At 30.7% G+C, this 26,294-nt stretch overlaps 1 protein-coding gene across 2 annotated transcripts in view; it reads left to right on the forward strand.

Annotated features, from left to right (window-relative positions):
• The window catches only part of LOC139514530 (uncharacterized), a 50,250-nt gene that overhangs the window by 1,519 nt on the left and 22,437 nt on the right, over positions 1 to 26,294 (forward strand). The window contains exons 1-8 of one of the 2 annotated variants that reach the window (XM_071303890.1): positions 13,963 to 14,049; positions 16,599 to 16,737; positions 17,698 to 17,802; positions 20,461 to 20,526; positions 21,412 to 21,509; positions 22,777 to 22,902; positions 24,011 to 24,085; positions 25,661 to 25,769. In XM_071303890.1, the coding sequence (XP_071159991.1) occupies positions 16,603 to 16,737; positions 17,698 to 17,802; positions 20,461 to 20,526; positions 21,412 to 21,509; positions 22,777 to 22,902; positions 24,011 to 24,085; positions 25,661 to 25,769 (714 nt within the window). In that variant the 5' untranslated portion in view covers positions 13,963 to 14,049; positions 16,599 to 16,602. Of the gene's footprint in view, positions 1 to 13,962; positions 14,050 to 16,598; positions 16,738 to 17,697; positions 17,803 to 20,460; positions 20,527 to 21,411; positions 21,510 to 22,776; positions 22,903 to 24,010; positions 24,086 to 25,660; positions 25,770 to 26,294 lie in introns of those variants that run through there. The other variant, XM_071303889.1, reaches the window with a different exon arrangement.

Genomic DNA, 26,294 nt, shown 5'->3' on the forward strand with positions numbered 1-26,294 from the left:
GATTTGTATAGTTTGTTGTTTATACAGTTAGTTTGAGATGTATAGTTCGTTGTTTATACAGTTAGTTTGAGATGTATAGTGCGTTGTTTATACAGTCAGTTTGATTTGTATTGTTCGTTGTATATACAGTTAGTTTGATTTGTATAGTTCGATGTTTATACAGTCAGTTTGATTTGTATGGTTCGTTGTTTATACAGTTAGTTTGATTTGTATAGTTCGTTGTTTATACAGTTAGTGTGATTTGTATAGTTCGTTGTTTATACAGTTAGTTTGATTTGTATAGTTCGTTGTTTATACAGTTAGTTTGATTTGTATAGTTCGTTGTTTATACAGTTAGTTTGATTTGTATAGTTCGTTGTTTACACAGTTAGTTTGATTTGTATAGTTCGTTGTTTATACAGTTAGTTTGATTTGTATAGTTCGATGTTTATACAGTCAGTTTGATTTGTATAGTTCGTTGTATATTACAGTTAGTTTGATTTGTATAGTTCGATGTTTATACAGTTAGTTTGATTTGTATAGTTCGTTGTTTACACAGTTAGTTTGATTTGTATAGTTCATTGTTTATACAGTTAGTTTGATTTGTATAGTTCGTTGTTTATACAGTTAGTTTGAGATGTATAGTTCGTTGTTTACACAGTTAGTTTGATTTGTATAGTTCGTTGTTTATACAGTTAGTTTGATTTGTATAGTTCGTTGTTTCTACTGTTAGTTTGATTTGTATAGTTCGTTGTTTATACAGTCAGTTTGATTTGTATAGTTCGTTCTTTACACAGTTAGTTTGATTTGTATAGTTCGTTGTTTATACAGTTAGTTTGATTTGTATAGTTCGTTGTTTATACAGTTAGTTTGATTTGTATAGTTCGTTGTTTATACAGTTAGTTTGATTTGTATAGTTCGTTGTTTACACAGTTAGTTTGATTTGTATAGTTCGTTGTTTATACAGTTAGTTTGATTTGTATAGTTCTTTGTTTATACAGTTAGTTTGATTTGTATAGTTCGTTGTTTATACAGTTAGTTTGATTTGTATAGTTCGTTGTTTATACAGTTAGTTTGATTTGTATAGTTCGTTGTTTACACAGTTAGTTTGATTTGTATAGTTCTTTGTTTATACAGTCAGTTTGATTTGTATAGTTCGTTCTTTACACAGTTAGTTTGATTTGTATAGTTCGTTGTTTATACAGTCAGTTTGATTTGTATATTCGTTGTTTATACAGTTAGTTTGATTTGTATAGTTCGTTGTTTACACAGTTAGTTTGATTTGTATAGTTCATTGTTTATACAGTTAGTTTGATTTGTATAGTTCTTTGTATATACAGTTAGTTTGATTTGTATAGTTCGCTGTTTATACAGTTAGTTTGATTTGTATAGTTCGTTGTTTACACAGTTAGTTTGATTTGTATAGTTCGTTGTTTATACAGTTAGTTTGATTTGTATAGTTCTTTGTATATACAGTTAGTTTGATTTGTATAGTTCGTTGTTTATACAGTTAGTTTGATTTGTATAGTTCGTTGTTTATACAGTCAGTTTGATTTGTATAGTTCGTTCTTTACACAGTCAGTTTGATTTGTTTAGTTCGTTGTTTATACAGTTAGTTTGATTTGTATAGTTCGTTGTTTATACAGTTAGTTTGATTTGTATAGTTCGTTGTTTATACTGTTAGTTTGATTTGTATAGTTCGTTGTTTAATCAGTTAGTTTGATTTGTATAGTTCGTTGTTTATACAGTTAGTTTGATTTGTATAGTTCGTTGTTTATACAGTTAGTTTGATTTGTACAGTTCGTTGTTTATACAGTTAGTTTGAGATGTATAGTTCGTTGTTTATACTGTTAGTTTGATTTGTATAGTAAGATGTTTATACAGTCAGTTTGATTTGTATAGTTCGTTGTTTATACAGTTAGTTTGAGATGTATAGTTCGTTGTTTATACAGTTAGTTTGATTTGTATAGTTCGTTGTTTATACAGTTAGTTTGATTTGTACAGTTCGTTCTTAACACAGTCAGTTTGATTTGTATAGTTCGTTGTTTATACTGTTAGTTTGATTTGTATAGTAAGATGTTTATACAGTCAGTTTGATTTGTATAGTTCGTTGTTTATACTGTTAGTTTGATTTGTATAGTTCGTTGTTTATACAGTTAGTTTGATTTGTACAGTTCGTTGTTTATACAGTTAGTTTGAGATGTATAGTTTGTTGTTTATACAGTTAGTTTGATTTGTATAGTTTGTTGTTTATACAGTTAGTTTGATTGGTATAGTTCGTTGTTTATACAGTTAGTTTGATTTGTATAGTTCGTTGTTTATACAGTTAGTTTGATTTGTATAGTTCGTTGTTTATACAGTTAGTTTGATTTGTACAGTTCGTGATTGGTATAGTTCGTTGTTTATACAGTCAGTTTGATTTGTATAGTTCGTTGTTTATACTGTTAGTTTGATTTGTATAGTTCGTTGTTTATACAGTTAGTTTGATTTGTATAGTTCGTTGTTTACACAGTTAGTTTGATTTGTATAGTTCGTTGTTTATACAGTTAGTTTGATTTGTATAGTTCGTTGTTTATACAGTTAGTTTGATTTGTATAGTAAGATGTTTATACAGTCAGTTTGATTTGTATAGTTCGTTGTTTACACAGTTAGTTTGATTTGTATAGTTCGTTGTTTATACAGTTAGTTTGATTTGTATAGTTCGTTCTTTATACAGTTAGTTTGATTTGTATAGTTCGTTGTATATACAGTTAGTTTGATTTGTATAGTTCGTTGTTTATATAGTTAGTTTGATTTGTATAGTTCGTTCTTTACACAGTTAGTTTGATTTGTATGGTTGATTGTTTACACAGTTAGTTTGATTTGTATAGTTCGTTGTTTATACAGTTAGTTTGATTTGTATAGTTCGTTGTTTACACAGTTAGTTTGATTTGTATAGTTCGTTGTTTATACAGTTAGTTTGATTTGTATAGTTCGATGTTTATACAGTCAGTTTGATTTGTATAGTTCGTTGTATATTACAGTTAGTTTGATTTGTATAGTTCGATGTTTATACAGTTAGTTTGATTTGTATAGTTCGTTGTTTACACAGTTAGTTTGATTTGTATAGTTCATTGTTTATACAGTTAGTTTGATTTGTATAGTTCGTTGTTTATACAGTTAGTTTGAGATGTATAGTTCGTTGTTTACACAGTTAGTTTGATTTGTATAGTTCGTTGTTTATACAGTTAGTTTGATTTGTATAGTTCGTTGTTTCTACTGTTAGTTTGATTTGTATAGTTCGTTGTTTATACAGTCAGTTTGATTTGTATAGTTCGTTCTTTACACAGTTAGTTTGATTTGTATAGTTCGTTGTTTATACAGTTAGTTTGATTTGTATAGTTCGTTGTTTATACAGTTAGTTTGATTTGTATAGTTCGTTGTTTATACAGTTAGTTTGATTTGTATAGTTCGTTGTTTATACAGTTAGTTTGATTTGTATAGTTCGTTGTTTATACAGTTAGTTTGATTTGTATAGTTCGTTGTTTACACAGTTAGTTTGATTTGTATAGTTCTATGTTTATACAGTCAGTTTGATTTGTATAGTTCGTTCTTTACACAGTTAGTTTGATTTGTATAGTTCGTTGTTTATACAGTCAGTTTGATTTGTATATTCGTTGTTTATACAGTTAGTTTGATTTGTATAGTTCATTGTTTATACAGTTAGTTTGATTTGTATAGTTCTTTGTATATACAGTTAGTTTGATTTGTATAGTTCGCTGTTTATACAGTTAGTTTGATTTGTATAGTTCGTTGTTTACACAGTTAGTTTGATTTGTATAGTTCGTTGTTTATACAGTTAGTTTGATTTGTATAGTTCTTTGTATATACAGTTAGTTTGATTTGTATAGTTCGTTGTTTATACAGTTAGTTTGATTTGTATAGTTCGTTGTTTATACAGTCAGTTTGATTTGTATAGTTCGTTCTTTACACAGTCAGTTTGATTTGTATAGTTCGTTGTTTATACAGTTAGTTTGATTTGTATAGTTCGTTGTTTATACAGTTAGTTTGATTTGTATAGTTCGTTGTTTATACTGTTAGTTTGATTTGTATAGTTTGTTGTTTAATCAGTTAGTTTGATTTGTATAGTTCGTTGTTTATACAGTCAGTTTGATTTGTATAGTTCGTTCTTTACACAGTCAGTTTGATTTGTATAGTTCGTTGTTTATACAGTTAGTTTGATTTGTATAGTTCGTTGTTTATACAGTTAGTTTGATTTGTATAGTTCGTTGTTTATACAGTCAGTTTGATTTGTATAGTTCGTTCTTTACACAGTCAGTTTGATTTGTATAGTTCGTTGTTTATACAGTTAGTTTGATTTGTATAGTTCGTTGTTTATACAGTTAGTTTGATTTGTATAGTTCGTTGTTTATACTGTTAGTTTGATTTGTATAGTTCGTTGTTTAATCAGTTAGTTTGATTTGTATAGTTCGTTGTTTATACAGTTAGTTTGATTTGTATAGTTCGTTGTTTATACAGTTAGTTTGATTTGTACAGTTCGTTGTTTATACAGTTAGTTTGAGATGTATAGTTTGTTGTTTATACTGTTAGTTTGATTTGTATAGTAAGATGTTTATACAGTCAGTTTGATTTGTATAGTTCGTTGTTTATACAGTTAGTTTGAGATGTATAGTTCGTTGTTTATACAGTTAGTTTGATTTGTATAGTTCGTTGTTTATACAGTTAGTTTGATTTGTACAGTTCGTTCTTAACACAGTCAGTTTGATTTGTATAGTTCGTTGTTTATACTGTTAGTTTGATTTGTATAGTAAGATGTTTATACAGTCAGTTTGATTTGTATAGTTCGTTGTTTATACTGTTAGTTTGATTTGTATAGTTCGTTGTTTATACAGTTAGTTTGATTTGTACAGTTCGTTGTTTATACAGTTAGTTTGAGATGTATAGTTTGTTGTTTATACAGTTAGTTTGATTTGTATAGTTTGTTGTTTATACAGTTAGTTTGATTGGTATAGTTCGTTGTTTATACAGTTAGTTTGATTTGTATAGTTCGTTGTTTATACAGTTAGTTTGATTTGTATAGTTCGTTGTTTATACAGTTAGTTTGATTTGTACAGTTCGTGATTGGTATAGTTCGTTGTTTATACAGTCAGTTTGATTTGTATAGTTCGTTGTTTATACTGTTAGTTTGATTTGTATAGTTCGTTGTTTATACAGTTAGTTTGATTTGTATAGTTCGTTGTTTACACAGTTAGTTTGATTTGTATAGTTCGTTGTTTATACAGTTAGTTTGATTTGTATAGTTCGTTGTTTATACAGTTAGTTTGATTTGTATAGTAAGATGTTTATACAGTCAGTTTGATTTGTATAGTTCGTTGTTTACACAGTTAGTTTGATTTGTATAGTTCGTTGTTTATACAGTTAGTTTGATTTGTATAGTTCGTTCTTTATACAGTTAGTTTGATTTGTATAGTTCGTTGTATATACAGTTAGTTTGATTTGTATAGTTCGTTGTTTATATAGTTAGTTTGATTTGTATAGTTCGTTCTTTACACAGTTAGTTTGATTTGTATGGTTGATTGTTTACACAGTTAGTTTGATTTGTATAGTTCGTTGTTTATACAGTTAGTTTGATTTGTATAGTTCGTTGTTTACACAGTTAGTTTGATTTGTATAGTTCGTTGTTTATACAGTTAGTTTGATTTGTATAGTTCGATGTTTATACAGTCAGTTTGATTTGTATAGTTCGTTGTATATTACAGTTAGTTTGATTTGTATAGTTCGATGTTTATACAGTTAGTTTGATTTGTATAGTTCGTTGTTTACACAGTTAGTTTGATTTGTATAGTTCATTGTTTATACAGTTAGTTTGATTTGTATAGTTCGTTGTTTATACAGTTAGTTTGAGATGTATAGTTCGTTGTTTACACAGTTAGTTTGATTTGTATAGTTCGTTGTTTATACAGTTAGTTTGATTTGTATAGTTCGTTGTTTCTACTGTTAGTTTGATTTGTATAGTTCGTTGTTTATACAGTCAGTTTGATTTGTATAGTTCGTTCTTTACACAGTTAGTTTGATTTGTATAGTTCGTTGTTTATACAGTTAGTTTGATTTGTATAGTTCGTTGTTTATACAGTTAGTTTGATTTGTATAGTTCGTTGTTTATACAGTTAGTTTGATTTGTATAGTTCGTTGTTTATACAGTTAGTTTGATTTGTATAGTTCGTTGTTTATACAGTTAGTTTGATTTGTATAGTTCGTTGTTTACACAGTTAGTTTGATTTGTATAGTTCTATGTTTATACAGTCAGTTTGATTTGTATAGTTCGTTCTTTACACAGTTAGTTTGATTTGTATAGTTCGTTGTTTATACAGTCAGTTTGATTTGTATATTCGTTGTTTATACAGTTAGTTTGATTTGTATAGTTCATTGTTTATACAGTTAGTTTGATTTGTATAGTTTTTTGTATATACAGTTAGTTTGATTTGTATAGTTCGCTGTTTATACAGTTAGTTTGATTTGTATAGTTCGTTCTTTACACAGTTAGTTTGATTTGTATAGTTCGTTGTTTATACAGTTAGTTTGATTTGTATAGTTCTTTGTATATACAGTTAGTTTGATTTGTATAGTTCGTTGTTTATACAGTTAGTTTGATTTGTATAGTTCGTTGTTTATACAGTCAGTTTGATTTGTATAGTTCGTTCTTTACACAGTCAGTTTGATTTGTATAGTTCGTTGTTTATACAGTTAGTTTGATTTGTATAGTTCGTTGTTTATACAGTTAGTTTGATTTGTATAGTTCGTTGTTTATACTGTTAGTTTGATTTGTATAGTTTGTTGTTTAATCAGTTAGTTTGATTTGTATAGTTCGTTGTTTATACAGTCAGTTTGATTTGTATAGTTCGTTCTTTACACAGTCAGTTTGATTTGTATAGTTCGTTGTTTATACAGTTAGTTTGATTTGTATAGTTCGTTGTTTATACAGTTAGTTTGATTTGTATAGTTCGTTGTTTATACAGTCAGTTTGATTTGTATAGTTCGTTCTTTACACAGTCAGTTTGATTTGTATAGTTCGTTGTTTATACAGTTAGTTTGATTTGTATAGTTCGTTGTTTATACAGTTAGTTTGATTTGTATAGTTCGTTGTTTATACTGTTAGTTTGATTTGTATAGTTCGTTGTTTAATCAGTTAGTTTGATTTGTATAGTTCGTTGTTTATACAGTTAGTTTGATTTGTATAGTTCGTTGTTTATACAGTTAGTTTGATTTGTACAGTTCGTTGTTTATACAGTTAGTTTGAGATGTATAGTTTGTTGTTTATACTGTTAGTTTGATTTGTATAGTAAGATGTTTATACAGTCAGTTTGATTTGTATAGTTCGTTGTTTATACAGTTAGTTTGAGATGTATAGTTCGTTGTTTATACAGTTAGTTTGATTTGTATAGTTCGTTGTTTATACAGTTAGTTTGATTTGTACAGTTCGTTCTTAACACAGTCAGTTTGATTTGTATAGTTCGTTGTTTATACTGTTAGTTTGATTTGTATAGTAAGATGTTTATACAGTCAGTTTGATTTGTATAGTTCGTTGTTTATACTGTTAGTTTGATTTGTATAGTTCGTTGTTTATACAGTTAGTTTGATTTGTACAGTTCGTTGTTTATACAGTTAGTTTGAGATGTATAGTTTGTTGTTTATACAGTTAGTTTGATTTGTATAGTTTGTTGTTTATACAGTTAGTTTGATTGGTATAGTTCGTTGTTTATACAGTTAGTTTGATTTGTATAGTTCGTTGTTTATACAGTTAGTTTGATTTGTATAGTTCGTTGTTTATACAGTTAGTTTGATTTGTACAGTTCGTGATTGGTATAGTTCGTTGTTTATACAGTCAGTTTGATTTGTATAGTTCGTTGTTTATACTGTTAGTTTGATTTGTATAGTTCGTTGTTTATACAGTTAGTTTGATTTGTATAGTTCGTTGTTTACACAGTTAGTTTGATTTGTATAGTTCGTTGTTTATACAGTTAGTTTGATTTGTATAGTTCGTTGTTTATACAGTTAGTTTGATTTGTATAGTAAGATGTTTATACAGTCAGTTTGATTTGTATAGTTCGTTGTTTACACAGTTAGTTTGATTTGTATAGTTCGTTGTTTATACAGTTAGTTTGATTTGTATAGTTCGTTCTTTATACAGTTAGTTTGATTTGTATAGTTCGTTGTATATACAGTTAGTTTGATTTGTATAGTTCGTTGTTTATATAGTTAGTTTGATTTGTATAGTTCGTTCTTTACACAGTTAGTTTGATTTGTATGGTTGATTGTTTACACAGTTAGTTTGATTTGTATAGTTCGTTGTTTATACAGTTAGTTTGATTTGTATAGTTCGTTGTTTATATAGTTAGTTTGATTTGTATAGTTCGTTCTTTACACAGTTAGTTTGATTTGTATAGTTCGTTCTTTACACAGTTAGTTTGATTTGTATAGTTCGTTGTTTATACAGTTAGTTTGATTTGTATAGTTCGTTGTTTATATAGTTAGTTTGATTTGTATAGTTCGTTCTTTACACAGTTAGTTTGATTTGTATGGTTCGTTGTTTATACAGTTAGTTTGATTTGTATAGTTCGTTGTTTATACAGTTAGTTTGATTTGTATAGTTCGTTGTATATACAGTTAGTTTGATTTGTATAGTTCGTTGTTTATATAGTTAGTTTGATTTGTATAGTTCGTTCTTTATACAGTTAGTTTGATTTGTATGGTTCGTTGTTTACACAGTTAGTTTGATTTGTATAGTTCGTTGTTTATACAGTTAGTTTGATTTGTATAGTTTGTTGTTGATACAGTTAGTTTAATTTGTATAGTTCGTAGTATTTATTGTTAGTTTCAGTTCTTGTCATGGTTTTTGTTAGTTTTGACTTTACAAAGTAGTTAAAGTTAGAGGGAGGGTTTAGCGAAAGCAAGCATGTTAAACCCCGTCACATTTGCATGTGAGTGTTTCTAGTCAGTATCCTATAAATCAATGGTTTGTTGTTGTATATCATATTTGTTTTTCGTTCAGTGTTATGAACAGAAGTTAGTACGTTGGCTTTCGTCTTTGAATTGTTTTACATTTGTCATTTCGGGACCTTTTGTAACTTACTATAGAGTACGGGTTTTACAGATTGTTAAAAGCCGTACGATGACCAATAGTTGTTTACATCTAAATGAATGCACACATTTCACGTAACTGTGTCTAAATGTTTAGCTGAAATACCTGTCTCACAGTTAAAAAAAGGGGGGATTAAAGATTTCAGAAAAACCTCGCATCAATCTTTGAAAGTCAACTATAAAACGTTGTAATAGGATGTATGGGTATTATATGTTTTGTTTAGTTTATTTATAAGTAACTGTAGAGAATATATTTACAATATAGATTTTAAAACACATGTTAATACCTTCTTATGGGAACTTATACACCGGTCTAACTTAACGCAAATGTATTTAATAAAAATTGAAGCTTGAGGACTGGAGTTGAGAATTAGATGCGAAATTAAACCGCTACTGAAGTTTTGAATTTATTGAAATATAGTGTCTGAAACCTACAAAAGTGTTACACAATTTACATCTATACTGTCAATTAGGAACTGTATGCCATAATCATACTTAATTAAGACCCCCACCCCCCAAAAAAACCAAAAAAAAAATAAAAAATAAAAAAAACTAAAAGCAGAGAGATACTTCTTAGATAACTTAGAATAGTTCATAACTGAACGCCCTAAGATTCATCAAAATGTAATTTTAAAAGGATACCAATGATACTGCAACAGATGGGCATTACGACAATTAATGTTTCTTCAGTGATGACCGTGGTCAAACTATTTGAAAAGCAAAAGTTGAAAAACTAATTAAAAAGAAAAAGCAAAAAACTTTTTAACAGGAAAGGACAAGGTACGATAAGGCCCGTTTTTTGTCCCCCTATTTTCTCATTTTTCAAATTTTGTTTTGTTTGAAAAGCTACTTATCGTGTTAAAATATCCCCTTAAGTTTGAAGTTTGTTTGGATGAACTTCAAACCCATTAATTTCAGAAAATGGGTGAGGTGAAGGTGGTAAAAGGGCAGTATTTTTATGTTATATTAGACCCCGTTTACACTTTAAAAATATTTCAAAAGTGAAAATAAAGGATCCCTCAAACGGATTAAAATTTCTATCATTGGGATTTTTGTCATTTTCACAGCTACAAAATATTGGTGAAAATATTTAATTATTGTAACAGCTTTGCGGAGTTGGGAATATTCGTCGTACAATTGAAGACTGATTGTAAAACACATTTAATCCCGTTTACACATCACCAAAATTGTAAAGATCGAGTAATAAATATCGAGTAGTTTAAACTCCCATTCTGCTTTAAACATCCGAAACGCGCATCTGGCGTGAAAACAAAATTTAATCCTGGTATCTATGATGAGTTTATTTACAACCACTATTTCGATGCCACTGCTGGTGGAGCTTCAGTTCCCCGATGATATCACCAGCCCAGTAGTCAGTACTTCTGTGCTGACCTGAATTATCGTTAATATGGTCATATTTATAAATTAAACTGTTAACAAAACATTTGAATTTTTGAAATACTAAGGCTTTTCTACCTCAGGAATAGATTACCTTAGCTGTATTGGCAAAACGTTCAGGAATTTTGGTCCTCAATGTTCTTCATCTCCGTACTTTAGTTTTGACCTTTTTAACTTTTTGGGATTCGAACGTCACTTATGAGTTTTTTGTAGACGATACGCGCATCTGGCGTAAATACAAAATTTAACCTCGTATATATGATGCAGTTTATTTACAACCACTGGGTCGATGCCACTGCTAGTGGAGTCAGTCTAATTCCCCGAGGGTATCATCAGCCCAGTAGTCAGCACTTCTGTGCTGACATGAATTATCGTTGATATGGTCAAATTTATGGTCATTGTTATATCATAGTTCGTTTCTGTGTGTGTAAAATTTTACGTTGTGTTTCCGTTGTGTCGTTTGTTTTCTCCTATATTTGAGTGTGAATTCACATTACTATAAGACGTGGCATGGTACTTTTCTATCCCAAATTCATGTTTTTGGTTTTGATGTTATTTTGGTTATTCTCATCGGATTTTGTCTAATGCTTAGTCCGTTGCTGTGTGTGTTACATTTTAATGTTGTGTCTTTGTTCTCCTCTTATATTTAATGCATTTCCCTCAGTTTTAGTTTGTTACCCCGATTTTGTTTTTGTCTATAATAGATTTACGAGTTTTGAACAGCGGTATACTACTGTTGCCTTTGTTTATAAAGTAACTGTTTACAAAACATTTGAATTTTTGAAAAACTAAGGCTTTTCTACCTCAGGAATAGATTACCTTAGCTGTATTTGGCAAAACGTTTAGGAGTTTTGGTCCTCAATGCATTTCAACTTCGTACTTTATTTTGGTTTTTTTAACCTTGTGGGATTCGAGTCTCACTGATGAATCTTTTCTAGACGAAACGCGCGTCTGTCGTTAATACAAAATTTAATCCTGGTATCTATGATGCGTTTATTTTCCCCGGCATTGCGTTAAACGCGAGAGAGAAGACGTAGATTCTGAATGGATTTACGCTGGTAGGTCCTTGATACATATCAGAATAAAGAAACGGAATGGATCATGTAATACCTATGCTACATCAATTATTTAAAGACCAAATTTAGCAAAACACTTGTCATACATCCATGACAAATATGTTGTTATCTCTGCAGATAAAGCCCCGAACAACATCTTTTTGGTGTGTAAATAACATTACATGAACTTCTAGATAAATGATAATGACAATTCACCTGGAAACTTGACGTATACCCCCCGCGACACTAATTAAAGAGGAAATCCGGGATAATCATAGGTCTGTTATATGTTCCTTTGGAATTTCAACCAAAGAGGAAGAACTGGATCTTCCAACACTGTATTGGATATCTTAACTACATAAGTGTCCTTAAAACATCGGTATAGTGCTAAGTCTTCCAAGTGCTTCACGAAACCTCTTCTAAATTATTAACATCAGCCCAGGTTTTTGTGGCGTTGGTCCAGTCGTGTGACGGACAGTTCCTGGTTCTTTTACGGTGTTCTAGGTTGTTTTACTGTTGGTTTTTATTCTTTGGTTAGCATGTCGTAATGTACTATTGTATTGATTATTTGTGTATTTCTCTGTCCTAAATGTTCTTGCATGTATTTGTTCTGTATTCCTGTCATGTAATGTTGTGATTTTAAATGTCTCAAATTTATCATTGCCATAAAAGCGCGAGGTTTGGCTAGCCACAAAACCAGGTTGAACCAACCATTATTTTCTTTAAATGTCCTGTACTAAGTCAGGAAAATGGTAATTTTTATCTTTAAGTTCGTTTTTGTGTGTGTTGCATTGTCGTTTGTTTTTGTTGCAGTTCAATGGTTTTGTTGTTTCGGTGGTTTCCTGTTATAGTTGATGTGTTTCACTCGGTTTTAGTTTGTAACCCAGATATGTTTCTCTCTCAATTGATTGATGACTTTCGACAGCGGTATACTACTGTTGCCTTTATTTATCAGCAACCAAAGCCTATTCTAGGGGTGGCGGGAACCAGATGTGGACAAAAAATCCAAGGCAGGCAAAAGTAGTAAACGTTAGAGCGCAGTGATTGGGTGAATGGTTATACAATTTTGGTTAAAATTTACTAATTAATAACTGCAGCGTGTTATATACAATATAAATTATGAAAGACAAGAAAATTTGGTGTAAAATCGAAGGTGACCGTGGATACTTCAAACACGCTCTGTTCGATTCCTTTATTTCGCATCAGTATCTAAAATAGAATGTTAAAGTAGTAATACCACACATATAACTGCCCTAACAGTCTGTTTTGTTCAAGTTTCATTATAGATAGTGTTAGCTAGCATTGTCGCCTATGGAGGAAGACATACTACTGTTTTTTTTACAATGTAAGTGTACAAAGTGTTTAACAGCTGATCATCACAATGTGTTTTGTTTATACGCTTTTTTGTATTTCAATTTTTCTTAAAATGTCCCGTACCAAGTCAGATATAATAGTTCGTTTCTATGAATGTTGCATTGTTGTTTGTTTTTTGTTGCATTTCTTTGTTCTGTTATTTCGCTGTGTTCCTCTTGTGGTAGATTTGTTTTTCTCGGTTTTAGTTTGTAACCTGCATTTGTTTTCTCTCAATCGAGTGGTGACTTTTGAACAACGGTATACTACTGTTGCCTTTATTTAATTTTTGTTTATAGTGATTAAGACCGTAACAAAAGGATGACTGCTGTACTCCCCTTTGTGACATTTTTACCTATTATGTCTGTTTGTTTTATTCACATATCGTTGTCCATATAATTGAATTGTATGCAACTGTCATACAAGTGAGAGGTTAAGCTAGCTATAAAATCTGTTTAAATCCACCATTTCTACATAAGAAAATGCATGTACCAAGTCAGGAATATGGCAGTTGTTATCCATTCGTTTGACGTGTTTGAGCTTTTGATTTTGCCATTTGATAACTTTCTGTGTTGAATTTGGTATTTTTTGGTAATTTTACTTTTTATGCATACATTTTCTAAATCGCATTATACTGATCAGATGTACACAATTGAACTATAAAACACAAAAAGGAATTGAAATCAACTGAAATACATTCTGTTGACAAGTCTTTTCTTAAATATTTACTGATGGACATTTGTTATCAAACTATTATGTTTTTCAATTCAACTTTCATTTGTGTGAATATACAGCTATTTAAATATTATCAGATTATTTTAAAACCATACTAAAGCGGTAAAATAGATGGTTATTGGTTATTGTAAAATATAAATTAATCGTTTTTGCCAGATACAAGGATTTAAAAATTCTTTTTCTTGATATCAGCTGTCGTTATAATTATAATTAATTTAATAATAAACTAGCTCATCTATTTTCATATGATAACATCGAACGACTGGTGTGACTCTTTTTTTATACTTTGTTAAGTTATAAAGAGATACTTATTGTCGGTGTGCGTATATGGTGGAGCAATAACTGTCAAATGTCACACCAATTTTGAACATATATGATACATACCAAGAACACAGTAAGTAAAATAAAACGGTATAAGAAATCTGTCCAAAACCGTGATATAGCTGAAACTGATGAAAAGTTCTACCTTTTATACCTACCAGGACAATCATAACTTTACTGCTACAAAGATCACACTAAAGGTACATTATTCAAATAGGATTTTCGCTATCAAAGAGTTTATTTTTTAGATTTCTTTTCTTACAGGACCAGATATTAAGTTAATATAAATTTGATGGATGTAACGGAATCTTTGCTAAATTTTTATTATGTGTCCAAACGACCATGAAAAAAAACAACTGCCTGTGGTACTCAAAGACAAAGATAATCATAAGGGAGCTACCATTTGAACTCGGAAAGGGAGGGGGGGGGGGGGGGGGGTAAGCTAGGATAAAATGTTTAAAGGCAGGATGAGACATTTGCAAAAAAGTTTTTAGGTAAAAAAAGTCAGGATAAACTAAAAGAAAAGACAGGACCAGTTAGAGTGAAAAATATAAAGCCAGGACAGAGATTACAACTAAAAAAAAAGGCAGGACACATTTTTCATCCTAGACACAATGCCCCCATACAAATCAAATGGTAGCTCCCTAAGAAGAAATATAACTGACACATGTCGTATTTCAAAAGACAAAGACATTGTTAAATTGAATTAAACAATTGTATCTTATCAACAAAAGAGAAGTTCTATAGCAGGTACAGCTGTCAATCAAAACAGTTAATAAGATGATCGGATAGCGTATACAGCGTACAAAATGCCTGTCCGATGAATAATAAATTAAAATGCGTTATTCATCATCCCGAAAACTGTCAATCGATGCGATTTTTGATTTGTGGTCAATGAATTCGAAATGTGAAAGAAAAGGGTACAATGATTACACAATGAAAATTATATATAATCGACCTAATTGTATATAAAATGATGATATACCATCAATTAAACAAAAAGTGGTGTACCAGACATCAAGGATTCATTTCACCAGTTTCTGTGGAATAGAAACAGAAAAGATTATCGAAAAAGAAGAGTGAGACATAACGTTATCGCATGCAAGACAAGTAGCTTTAGAAATCTAGTTCCTTTGAAATAGAATCGGCAATAAAATGGCTGCTTAACTAACAGATGGATACGAAGGACGAGTCTAGTAGACTCAACTGCATTAATTCAACAATAATCACAATTCTAATGTGTATCTAGTCCGAATACATCTTGTCTGATCATTAATATAACATAATTGTTGCGATGAAAACCGAAATCTGACAGCACTGATTGTATCAATATGAGCCGAATTTTTCCAATCGAAAAAGTTTGAGTTGAATGTAGTCTTAAAAACGTTATGTGCATTTGTATCTTCTCGTCTCAAAGAACCAAAAGAATAAAACCCAGCATAATTCACGCAAGACTACTTTAAAACAGTCTAGGAATAATACACATCGGATTCAGGAACAAAACTTGATTGCAAACCAAATCAGCTTATAGAAAAATGTCGCATACTGTCACACAGTTTCCATAAACACTGAGGAATTTATGAATGGCTATATTGACGAAATCATAATTAAACAGACGTTTGAAATATGCGATAAATGAGTAAATACCACCTTCAACATAGTAAACTTTAAAATATTTATGAAGAGGAAATTATATTCATAATGATAATAAGTTTTATTCATTATGTGTGATTGTTAATTTAAATAAATTCTTACTTATTTTCAATTCTTAGCTCCAAAGTATGTCGACAGTAGCGAGATAAAACAATAAATTCACACTTCCCCACGTTAAAACCAACCTATCTGAACGTTACTCGATCTAATGCATTGAAGCATGACAAAGGTAATAAAATTCACGAACTCTTTGCTTACTTTTAAACACATAGGCATGGATGAGTTTTGGCACCAAAAAATCATTGCTAATGTTTTTATAGGAAGAGATCATTTTGCATGTCATGCACATCAGTAAATATTATAGATATTAGTTTAAACATATTTATTTATAGTGGATTGGGAAACAAGTTTTGCAACTTATATTAATCCCTTTCCACTTTGCGGGTGCGAGTGCTGCCTTGTAGTGGCATTAGCCTACTCTTTTTCGAAATCTACAAGGGTGTCTTTAACGTGCAAGAGATATGGATCTCTCTTAACATGGGTCAGCCATTTATCGTCCCCTTCCGACGGACTATCATCGTTTCCTCAAGACCATAATCGCAAATGGTGTCAAGGGAGAGCCAAAAATTGAGTTCCTGAAATTTTCATCCCGAACGGGAATCGAACCAGGAACCTTTGTGTTAGTAGTCCGATGCACTAACAACTACACCACGGCTCAATTCTGAATATCAATGGGATTAAGAAATGCATATATGCCATCAACGCCAAAATGCCGAGATAAAACACTAATAAAAACAAAGCGAACCGCTTAAATGGTTCTAGAAAGGGATTATAATTGTTTACTTAATTAAATTGTGACTTAGATGGAGAGTTGTCTTATTGGCATTCATACCACATCTTCTTATATCTATGACAAATGCACACAAAGTAAAAAAATAATGAAATTAAAAAATATGTTATTTATTTTAGAAACATGAAGGCTGGTATGAAAATATTCCTACCATGTTTAGTCATTGGATTAGTGTTGACTTTGTTTTCATACAAGAATTTCATTCCTGTCCATGATGATGGTACTGATCAACAAAAAACATTAAAATACATAAAAAAGGTAAGTGAGAAGGCCATCTGATGAAAACTGTAAACAATTAGAGCTTACTTTTGTCTTAAAGGTTTATTTTACCTTTTTAAGTGCTGACTTTTTTACAATGGTATAATAACACAATGACGGGATGTCTAAGTACAGAGTCAAGTCATATGCATCAAAGAAACACAAAAAGGCATAAGGCAAAGCACATCAGCAAAAACGAAAGACAAGAATACAAAAATAATCATAGCACAACAACATAATGACGGCATTGACAAGTACAAAGTGACGTCAAATGTATATCCAAAATCAGGTTATAGAGTAAAAGTAATATTCATAAAGACAAATAAAGAATACTATAAAACGTGATTAAGATGATACACAACGTCAGTTCTCATAAAATACAATATCAGAAAACATATATAAACAAGATTATTGTGTATATATTTTCATATATGGATAAGGCAGTGAATTTTACAGTAGTTATAACAGTTCTTGATGCAAAATGTATATAATAAAGTTTTAGAAGTCCAAACTTCTAGACTCTTGTATGAACATTCTTCTTGAAATTTACAGTTATAAGATAGTAAAGTAAATATCTTATTCTGCTACAGTAAATAATTATCAAAGTTCCAGGCTTATAATTTGATACGCCAGATGCGCGTTTTGTCTATATAAGACTCATCAGTGACGCTCAAATCAAAATAATAAGAAAGCCAAACAATTATGAAGTTGTAACCATTAATATTATTCTGCTAACATGAAAAGAATACATAAGCTGATTGTACACTTAATTCATATCTACGACTCAACTTTAAAGAACATTTTGGAAAACTTTCTTGTTGTTTTTGGTAAACGTCTGAAACATTTTAAAACTACTTTATTTACATTTATTACATTTTCATTATAATTTGCCAATCTTTATTTTGTATGATGCAGATATTTTATTGTCATGTGAATATGAAATATTTGTATATTTTTCAGAGCGATAAAACAGAATCAAGACAAATTAAGTTCCAACCAACACAAAGAACATACTCAACATTAGGAGCTTTTGAATCAAAAGGGGACATGTTCTGCATAAAAACTGTAAGATATGTAACTTCAGTTGTAGAAAATATCATTAGAAAAAAAACCCCACTGAAAATGAACAATCGAATGCAAGACCCCTTGTGATAAACAGAGTTAAAATGACATAAAGACTATTAAATACAATTTTACTCTTTTAAAAAAAGTATGCGTTAAATTTATTTCAATATTTCTCTTAATTGTATTAACTTTAAAAAAAAGATGATATGAAGGTAACAGTTGTATACCAGTATTCAAAAGTCATAAATCGATTGAGAGAAAACAATTTCGTAGTTCAAACTGAAACCGCGGGAAACACATCAGATATAAGAGGAAAACTAAGGAACAACAGGAACACTGATTTGCAACAAAAAACAAACGTCAAAATACATAGACACAAAAACAAACGTCAAAATACATAGAAACAAAAACAAACGTCAAAATACATAGAAACAAGCTATTTGATAACAACTGCCATATTCCTGACTTGGTACAGTACAATTTAAGAAAATATGGTGGGTTGAACCTGGTTTAATGGCAAGCCAAACCTCCCGCTTATATAGCAATGTTAAAAAATATCGCTAAAATTACGAAATTAGTACTGAAACAGTAATGTCAAAATCAGTACTGAAACAGTACTGTCAAAATCAGTACTTAAACAGTACTGAAAATTTCAGTACTGAGTTTATATAAATAGTAAATTTACCGTTTTTTTTTATAATAATAAACAGTACTGAATAAACAGAAAGTATAATATACTGAGCCAAAAAAATTTATCAAAAAAAAAATGAGAAATTTTATTTAATTACAAAATCATAGCAACATATAATTTTAATGATAACAAAATGGAACTAGAATTGCCATTGCAAGCAATAGCGGATGTCACCCTTCCCCTATTGCCACTAACCGGCAGCCATTTCAAAATGGTTTAACAGTGAATGCACATAGATTCATGGCAATACATCTTTCTGTAAATTTTCAGTACATTCAGAGCATTTTAAAAAAATTCACATTTCTGCTGTTTCCATGGCAACGGCAGCCATTTTGAAAATTTCACAGTCAAAAGTCTCATCTGTACTTGCCAGTTAACAATAATATCAAGTTTCATTAAGTTCAAAGCATTTTGAGAAATTTTGTCTTTTTTGCAGTTTCCATGGCAACGGTGGCCATTTTGAAAATTCCAAAGTCAAAAGTCTCATCCAGACTTGCCAGTCAACTATCATATTAAGTTTCATCAATTTTGGAGCATTTTGAAATTTTTGAGATATTTGATCCTGTATCCATGGTAACAGAGTAGTTCCAATGATTGTCAAAATCAATCAAAACCTGTATATAGTGGATAACTATATTGTGTAAAAATTTGTTGATTACAAGTTCAAGGATATCAAAATTATTCACCAAACCCTGAAGTTTTTAGAGCATTTTGACACTTATGCTCTGTTTCCATGGTAACGACAGACATTTTGGAAATTCCAACGCCAAATTCCACATTTACCAATGTTGCTCATCGTTACCATGAAGTTTCAAAAAATTTGGAGCATTTTGATATTTTTATCACATTCATGAGGATTTTCTTTGTATGAAGCGCGGGAGGGCCAAAATGCGGAAATGAGTATAGTGTTATTCAAAATCAATTTCTCAACCATGCCCTAAGTGTACCAATGAAGGATTGGTAGGCACACCAGTAGCGGCCCTTAGTCAATGTAATACTTTTGTGGCCGGAAAAAAACACTTGTCACGTGTTAACGTAAAGCGAAGGTAGCGCTCCTCCCTTGACAATATTTTTTTTGATCTACGAGATATCGGCCTATCTTGTGCAGTTGCAATTTGTCGATATCTGTTTGTTAGTCTCTAAACTGTTGCCTTATGCACATTAAATCGAGCCACGATGTCAGCAACGCTCATTCCGGCATCAACCATTCCAAGAGCTTTCTGAAGGTCATTGGTTGACGCCCCATGCAATTTTTTCAAAGGTGTATATGTTTTTCTTACCAATGGTGTGTTTCTGAACGTTAGTGAAAAAGAAATTTTTAATATCGTTTTAAAAGTACAGGTACAGAAGGTAAAACATCAATTACACATGCAAAACTGAAATGGGGCGAAATCATTCACCATGAAAATAGTACGACTGTTTTAAATTACAGGTAAAAAAACTAAGGATTATATCAATGATATAAATAACTTTTTTCCCCAGAATGAACAAAAAAAAAACGTGTTGATAAACTTTCTTGGCTCAGTATATTACAAGTTTTCGGTCTTGCCGAACAGTACTGATAAAACATAAAATTGTTTTGATTCATGGCACACTTATAATTTTTATGTTGTACCAAATCATAAGTCTAGTATCTTTAATTTAGAAAAATCTTTAAAAAACATGTTGGAGTTGTCCTAGTTTCAAAATAGTTTTGCCAAATTTTACCCATTTTGTTTTACTCGGCTAAAAAGTCGCAAAAAGGAAATATTTCATTTTTATTAGTGTATATTTGTTTATTCAAATTCCACCCTCCTATTCAACGCTACTAAGATATTTTCAAATGGACATACTTTCAAATAACTATGGAGTGTCAATGTGTTCAGTAAGACATGCTGTTACGGATACTTCAACTCCATGTGTAATGTGATATTGCTGTTATTTGGTAGTTCAATCCTTTTTTTTGCAATACTAATTGTACTTTTCAGAAAGAGATAACAGACTCAGCCGTAGGAGATTTTAAACCAAAAGAAGATTTTAACTGCATACAAACAGTAAGATAAGTTTTTTCAGATATTTATGATTTTAGACCCACGGTTTGTAAGTGCTCTGAAATGTATATTCTCTTTTTTTTGTATAAGATTACTATTGGCATATAGACTATAACAAATCTAAATATTTTCTTGGATGCCCGGAAGAATAATCACTGCCTTTTTTGATAATATTAAGTGCATATTAAGTACGAGAACATTTGTAATCTCGCTAAGCGTGCATAAATAAATCCTAACACTCTCGTTTAACAATGCATTGAATTGAAACGTCCCGAAACAGAAGCCCCACTTTGACAAAGATTGTACTGCCGGTCGGAAGGATGCCAAGAGATGACACCGTTTCTAAATATCAGTGATCCTCGGTAGACTTTTCATTTAATAAATAATTTTATTCAATCTTCATCAAATATCATCAGAAGTTTTGCGCATAGAAATACCAGAGGATTTTTTTTTTTAACTTATGCTTTGCTTTTGCCTTTGCGACAAGAGATTTTGATTGGGTCTTATGTTCTATTACTTTTTGAGGGTGTTATGTGAATTTACTTATGTTAACAGCTATAAAGCATTCACTTTTCATCAAATGATTTGAAATAAAAAAACTGAACCTTGAACTTTATATGTACCTTATATCATTTAGGATTTGTAAGTTTGAAGGTTCGGCGTCAATTGAGTCGAGCTTTTCCATCCCGTAATTCGAAATATATTTTCATACATTTAACACAAAATTAGCTATAATTGTATTAAAACAATACCCATAAAAAAGGATAAACTCCATCAATAATGATCCATTTACAAATCATTTTAAAGGAATAGACGTAAAACTAAGACAAATTAATTTCTGTGATATGGTGTAACGAGTTTGAACTAGATGTAATTTATTGATTTCAGATTGAACAATACAGAACTTTCGATGGTACTTTTTTCATTCCACCTGACCATATTTTATCAACATTACCGACAAAAGTTTTAGATTGTTTATATCAAAGGTACTTACAGCTATTACCTGGAAAAGAAACTAGTACGGTTATCTTGTATAATTTCATTGATCAATAAGTACATCGAATATAGAAAGAGACGGTTGTTATTATTTTAAGCCAAGGACCTACTCGGTAATTGTCGTAATGTGTTTTTTATTTTGAAATCTAGATTGTAAAACAATATAAATATTTATCGTCATGTGCAATATACTTTTCAGTCAACTAGGCTTCTTATAAAATAGAACTTCTCGTGAACTGCCTTCCTTTGTCGCAGGAACATGTATTTATATGTTTTCTAGTTTAGTGTAAAGTTCATTTGTACTGAACTAGTACACATGTTGTTTAGGGGCCAACTGAAGCCAGCCGCTGGGTGTGTGATTTTTTTTCCAGTGTCGAAGACCCATTGGTGGCCTTCAGCTGTTTTCTTTTCCTTTTGTCGGGTTGCTGTCTCTTGACACATTCCCTATTTTCATTCTCAATTTTACATTAACGTATTAGTTAGGCTACAGAAGTATACCGATGTTCAAATTCCATATTCTGATCCAGATGATTATACTTTTTCAAAATTAATATTTCAATACGTTACGACAGATAAACCAAATGACGAATTCATATACCAAAACGTTTTGGTGGTATTTATTTTTAAATCACGGCCATTCTTTGGGTAAGTAGTGCGTATATAAACAGTATGTTTCAATTAAAAAAAATTAATTGTTCTAGCTGCATTATTAATGTTGAATTTTCTTTACTGGAACGACCACTTTCATCAGATGTTTTAACCATGCTTTCCGAATATATTGTGGTGTTGTGTATTTTGACTTGACATGCGGGCGATGTTTTTTATCATTTCATCTGTAGAATTCTTTTTTTCTGGTGTTTCAAAACGAATATAAAAAACATGAATTATGTCATACTAACAACACGAATATATCATCTATGTCATATCAGAACCAATTAGAAGTGTCATTTCGGAACATTTGGCATTGATGCAAAAAGTAAAATAACGAAAATACCGAACTCCGAAGAAAATTCTGAACGGAAAGTCCCTAAGCAAGTGACATAACCAAATACAGGCATTTATTTTCTTTTGTTGTTTTATAGCTAGCTTTACTTCTCACTTGCATGACAGTCGCATATAATTCTATCATATAGACAACGATGTGAGAACAAAACTTAAATTTTAAACTGAATACTTATGTATGAGTTATTTCATTGACTCCTCTCTTGTTTAATTGTCATCTGTTTGTTTATAAACACATTTTATTATCTATTATAGAATAACAACAACAATTCAATTTTTTTGCGCTAAACGAAGTCGACATGGATCAGTAAAGAACGGATGGAATATATGTACAGATGGATGTTATAAACCAAACAGTAAAACAGTTATCAATGTGCTGAGGTATAAAACATAAAAGCCATGTTGTATTCACTCAATATATTCACTCATTTGTACGAAACTTAAAAGAATGTTATGAAATATGTCAACTTCAAGGCCAATATTTAAATGAAAACTTTTTAATTTTGCCGTCAAATTGTGAATACTTCACCGAATTGTACTAAAATATGTAAAAGGAGGAACCATTCAACGATGAGTGAATGCTATGACTGGGATATATTCTATAACCTGGAGTATTTTACAAAATTTTAATATTTTTATATATGCTATTATCAATGTTATTTCAACTGATCGGGCGGAGCTTACGTTTCAATTTGCATTAGGACAGTCTATTTGAAGATGTGTGTGATAAGGATGATTGCCGTTATTATTATTGTTGATTTCTAATCACCTATCAGTGTCATCAAAGGAATTTACAAAAGAATGACTTGACACTTCATTGATCCTAAAACACCTATCTAGAGATGGACTGGTTTATTATGAGCGAACCGGTTGAACCCCGCCCAGTCAAGTGAAATAAATCGAGTAATACCATGGAATACTTGAAGAAAATCTCTTCTCTATTTGTGAATATCATCGACGAATTCCACATGTGGAGCCGATTCTGCTTAACCCTCCAGAGAACCTAAGATCACCCTCGGTCTTATTGTGGATTGTGTTGCTCTGTCTTTTGTTTTCTATGATGTGTTGTGTATGCTATTTTGTTTTTAGTTTGAATATTTTCGCCTCTAGTTTAGAAGTCTTTTTGGTGCTATAAAAAGCAGGTTTGTGTTCTCAATGTGTACTGGTGTCATTAGGTGTATATTAATATTTTTTTTAATTTGCTATGACACTGTAAAATCCTATTTCATAATTATCCTTTGTAATTTGAACTCCTTTACGATGAATTACTTGCATCGCCCAATTGTCTTATGAATTCTTTTAAATATTTATTACCTTTATCGAAACAGATATCCTGATTGAGATCCGTCGATCTATTCAAAATAAGAGAAGTGCAAACTACTAGTAAGCCAAAAATGTTACTATCGTAATATTGAAATATGTAAAACATGACATTCTTTTATTTTTAGATAGCTATTAGAAAATATAACACACTTTTCTTTTTATTTAGCACAGTTAATGATAATGAAAATGTCCAAAGCATCAACATGATTTATAAGATGAAAGTTCAAAGACACAAACCAAGGTACGTTACTTGTTTATTCGGTTACTAGTGTTGCCATCATTACAACTGATATAATTTTAGAATATTATCATAATTGCATAAACTCAACAATTATCACAATATTCATTTACAAATTGTCCCAACGCCAGTAATTCATAACGTATATGTAATTTAAAAACTGTATTACGACGAAATAAGTTTAATTTGGTAAAACCCAGAGTAAATCCTGAGTTTATTATAACTTTTCACTTAGCTTTTATTTTATCTCCCTTCATGAACCGTTCATCAACCATAAGCGTTAAACAATGAACAGCATCCAACAACTAACTTTAAGTTCATGAACTATAAGGATAACTACGGATAAATGACCTCCAAAGAAATGATGGTAATTGAACAGAATTGTTGACGTGAATTACTTCGACATTGATCATTTGAACAAAACGCCAAACGCACGTGACATAAGTGTGCTTGATATTGCAAAGTCATTTTTGCCAATCGTCAATCCGCAACAAAATATTACACGGAGTTTTTCTAAATGCCTTCAGATAGTCGGCTGATTTTAGGTATGTGTGTTGACCATGATGAGTTACAGATCAAGTGCAAGTTTCGTTCAGCTCCGCTCATTTTTTCCGTAATTACGGGCTTTGGACTTTGATAAATTGTCGAAAATCACTGTTATACGGACTTTTTTTCTAAACACTTTCAGATATTGGGATGATTTTTGGCATGTGATTTAACCAAGATTAGTTACAGATCAAGTTTGAGTTTTGTTCCGCTCGGCTAATTTTTGCCGAAATTACGGGCTATGTATGGACTTTGATAAATTCTTGAATATCACAGTTATACAGACTCTTTACTAAACGCTTTCAGATATTGGGATGATTTTTGGTATGAGAGTTACACATGATGAATTACAGATCAAGTTCAAGTTTCGTTCCGCTCCGCTAATTTTTGCAAACATTAAGGGTTTACAACTTTGAAAATTGTTGAAAATCACAGTTACACAGACTTTTTTTCTATACGCCTCTAGATTGTGAGCTGATTTTTGATACGGAGACTACAATCATGTTTGTGATCACATGTGTTATTGAAATTGCAGATTTTTCAACTTTTTGAGACGGGGCCATTCGTGTGGCTTTGACACATCTAGTTTTATTATAATTAGAGACTTCATTGCATTCTGCATTTTACAAAAGACATAATGAATTATTTTCCTTAGTCCTAATGGAAATGAGATGTCTTTTCAACGCTAGGATGAGACACGTATTTTTAAGTGCAAAATTGATTGGGAGATAAGTACAAATAACGTTAAGAAAAGCAACGCAAACCTATTTTTGTACCAAAAAATACTGTCCGAATAACTTTTCTTCAATTCTAGCAAGGTTTCCTTTTAAAATAAATCAACTTTCTAAAGTCTGTATCTCAAAAAAAAGGCTATCATTGTCGCCCATGGGGAAATAAATTGTTTATTTCAATCTATAGTACGCAAAAAGCACAAACACAATAGAAGTTATCGTCATTAATTATAAACTTATTTATTTCTTAATACGATTATTGAGCACACATATAATATACATATATATTTTATTATTTAAGAAATAAGACTGGAACTGATGAAATATATCTTTCAAAAAAGGAAAATATTTTTAATGATGGTCAGCCCACAAAACTTGATGCATGGAGCTATGCAGTAAATGAGGAATCGGTAAAGTTTTACCAGTTTACTAAACACTTATAGAATGATAGCAATTTTTGTTTTGATAGTGACTTTCTTATCAAGAATATAAATCGAGGACTATGGCGGGTCAGTATACAAAACAATTTGCTTAATATTGAAGAAAAAGAAGATGTCAAAATGACGGCAAACTAGATTTTTTTTCAAAATAAAAGTGTTATTGATAAATCAATTAAGGACCGCAACCACTTAACAAGAAATAAAAAAAAAATATTTTCCTTTTTTCCTGTTCCACTTGAGACATCCTTCTTGTCATCATTGTTAGTATATTTCATTCCTTTAAGTCACAATCGAAATAAAGAGGACAATATTACGGTTTTATGGTAATGTGTTGTATTATTCATATATAAGTATATAATGTCAATCTGTAAAATGATGTAAAATCAAATGTAAAAAATGTGTGTTACTCACCATGACAATAGAGTATAAAGAATAAAGAGCTAATACATGTTTCCGACCAACACTTCATGCATCCTTTCAAAATAAATAAAGAGC

The sequence above is a fragment of the Mytilus edulis genome, chromosome 3 (genome assembly GCF_963676685.1).
Source record: "Mytilus edulis chromosome 3, xbMytEdul2.2, whole genome shotgun sequence".
Taxonomy (NCBI): Eukaryota; Metazoa; Mollusca; class Bivalvia; order Mytilida; family Mytilidae; genus Mytilus; species Mytilus edulis.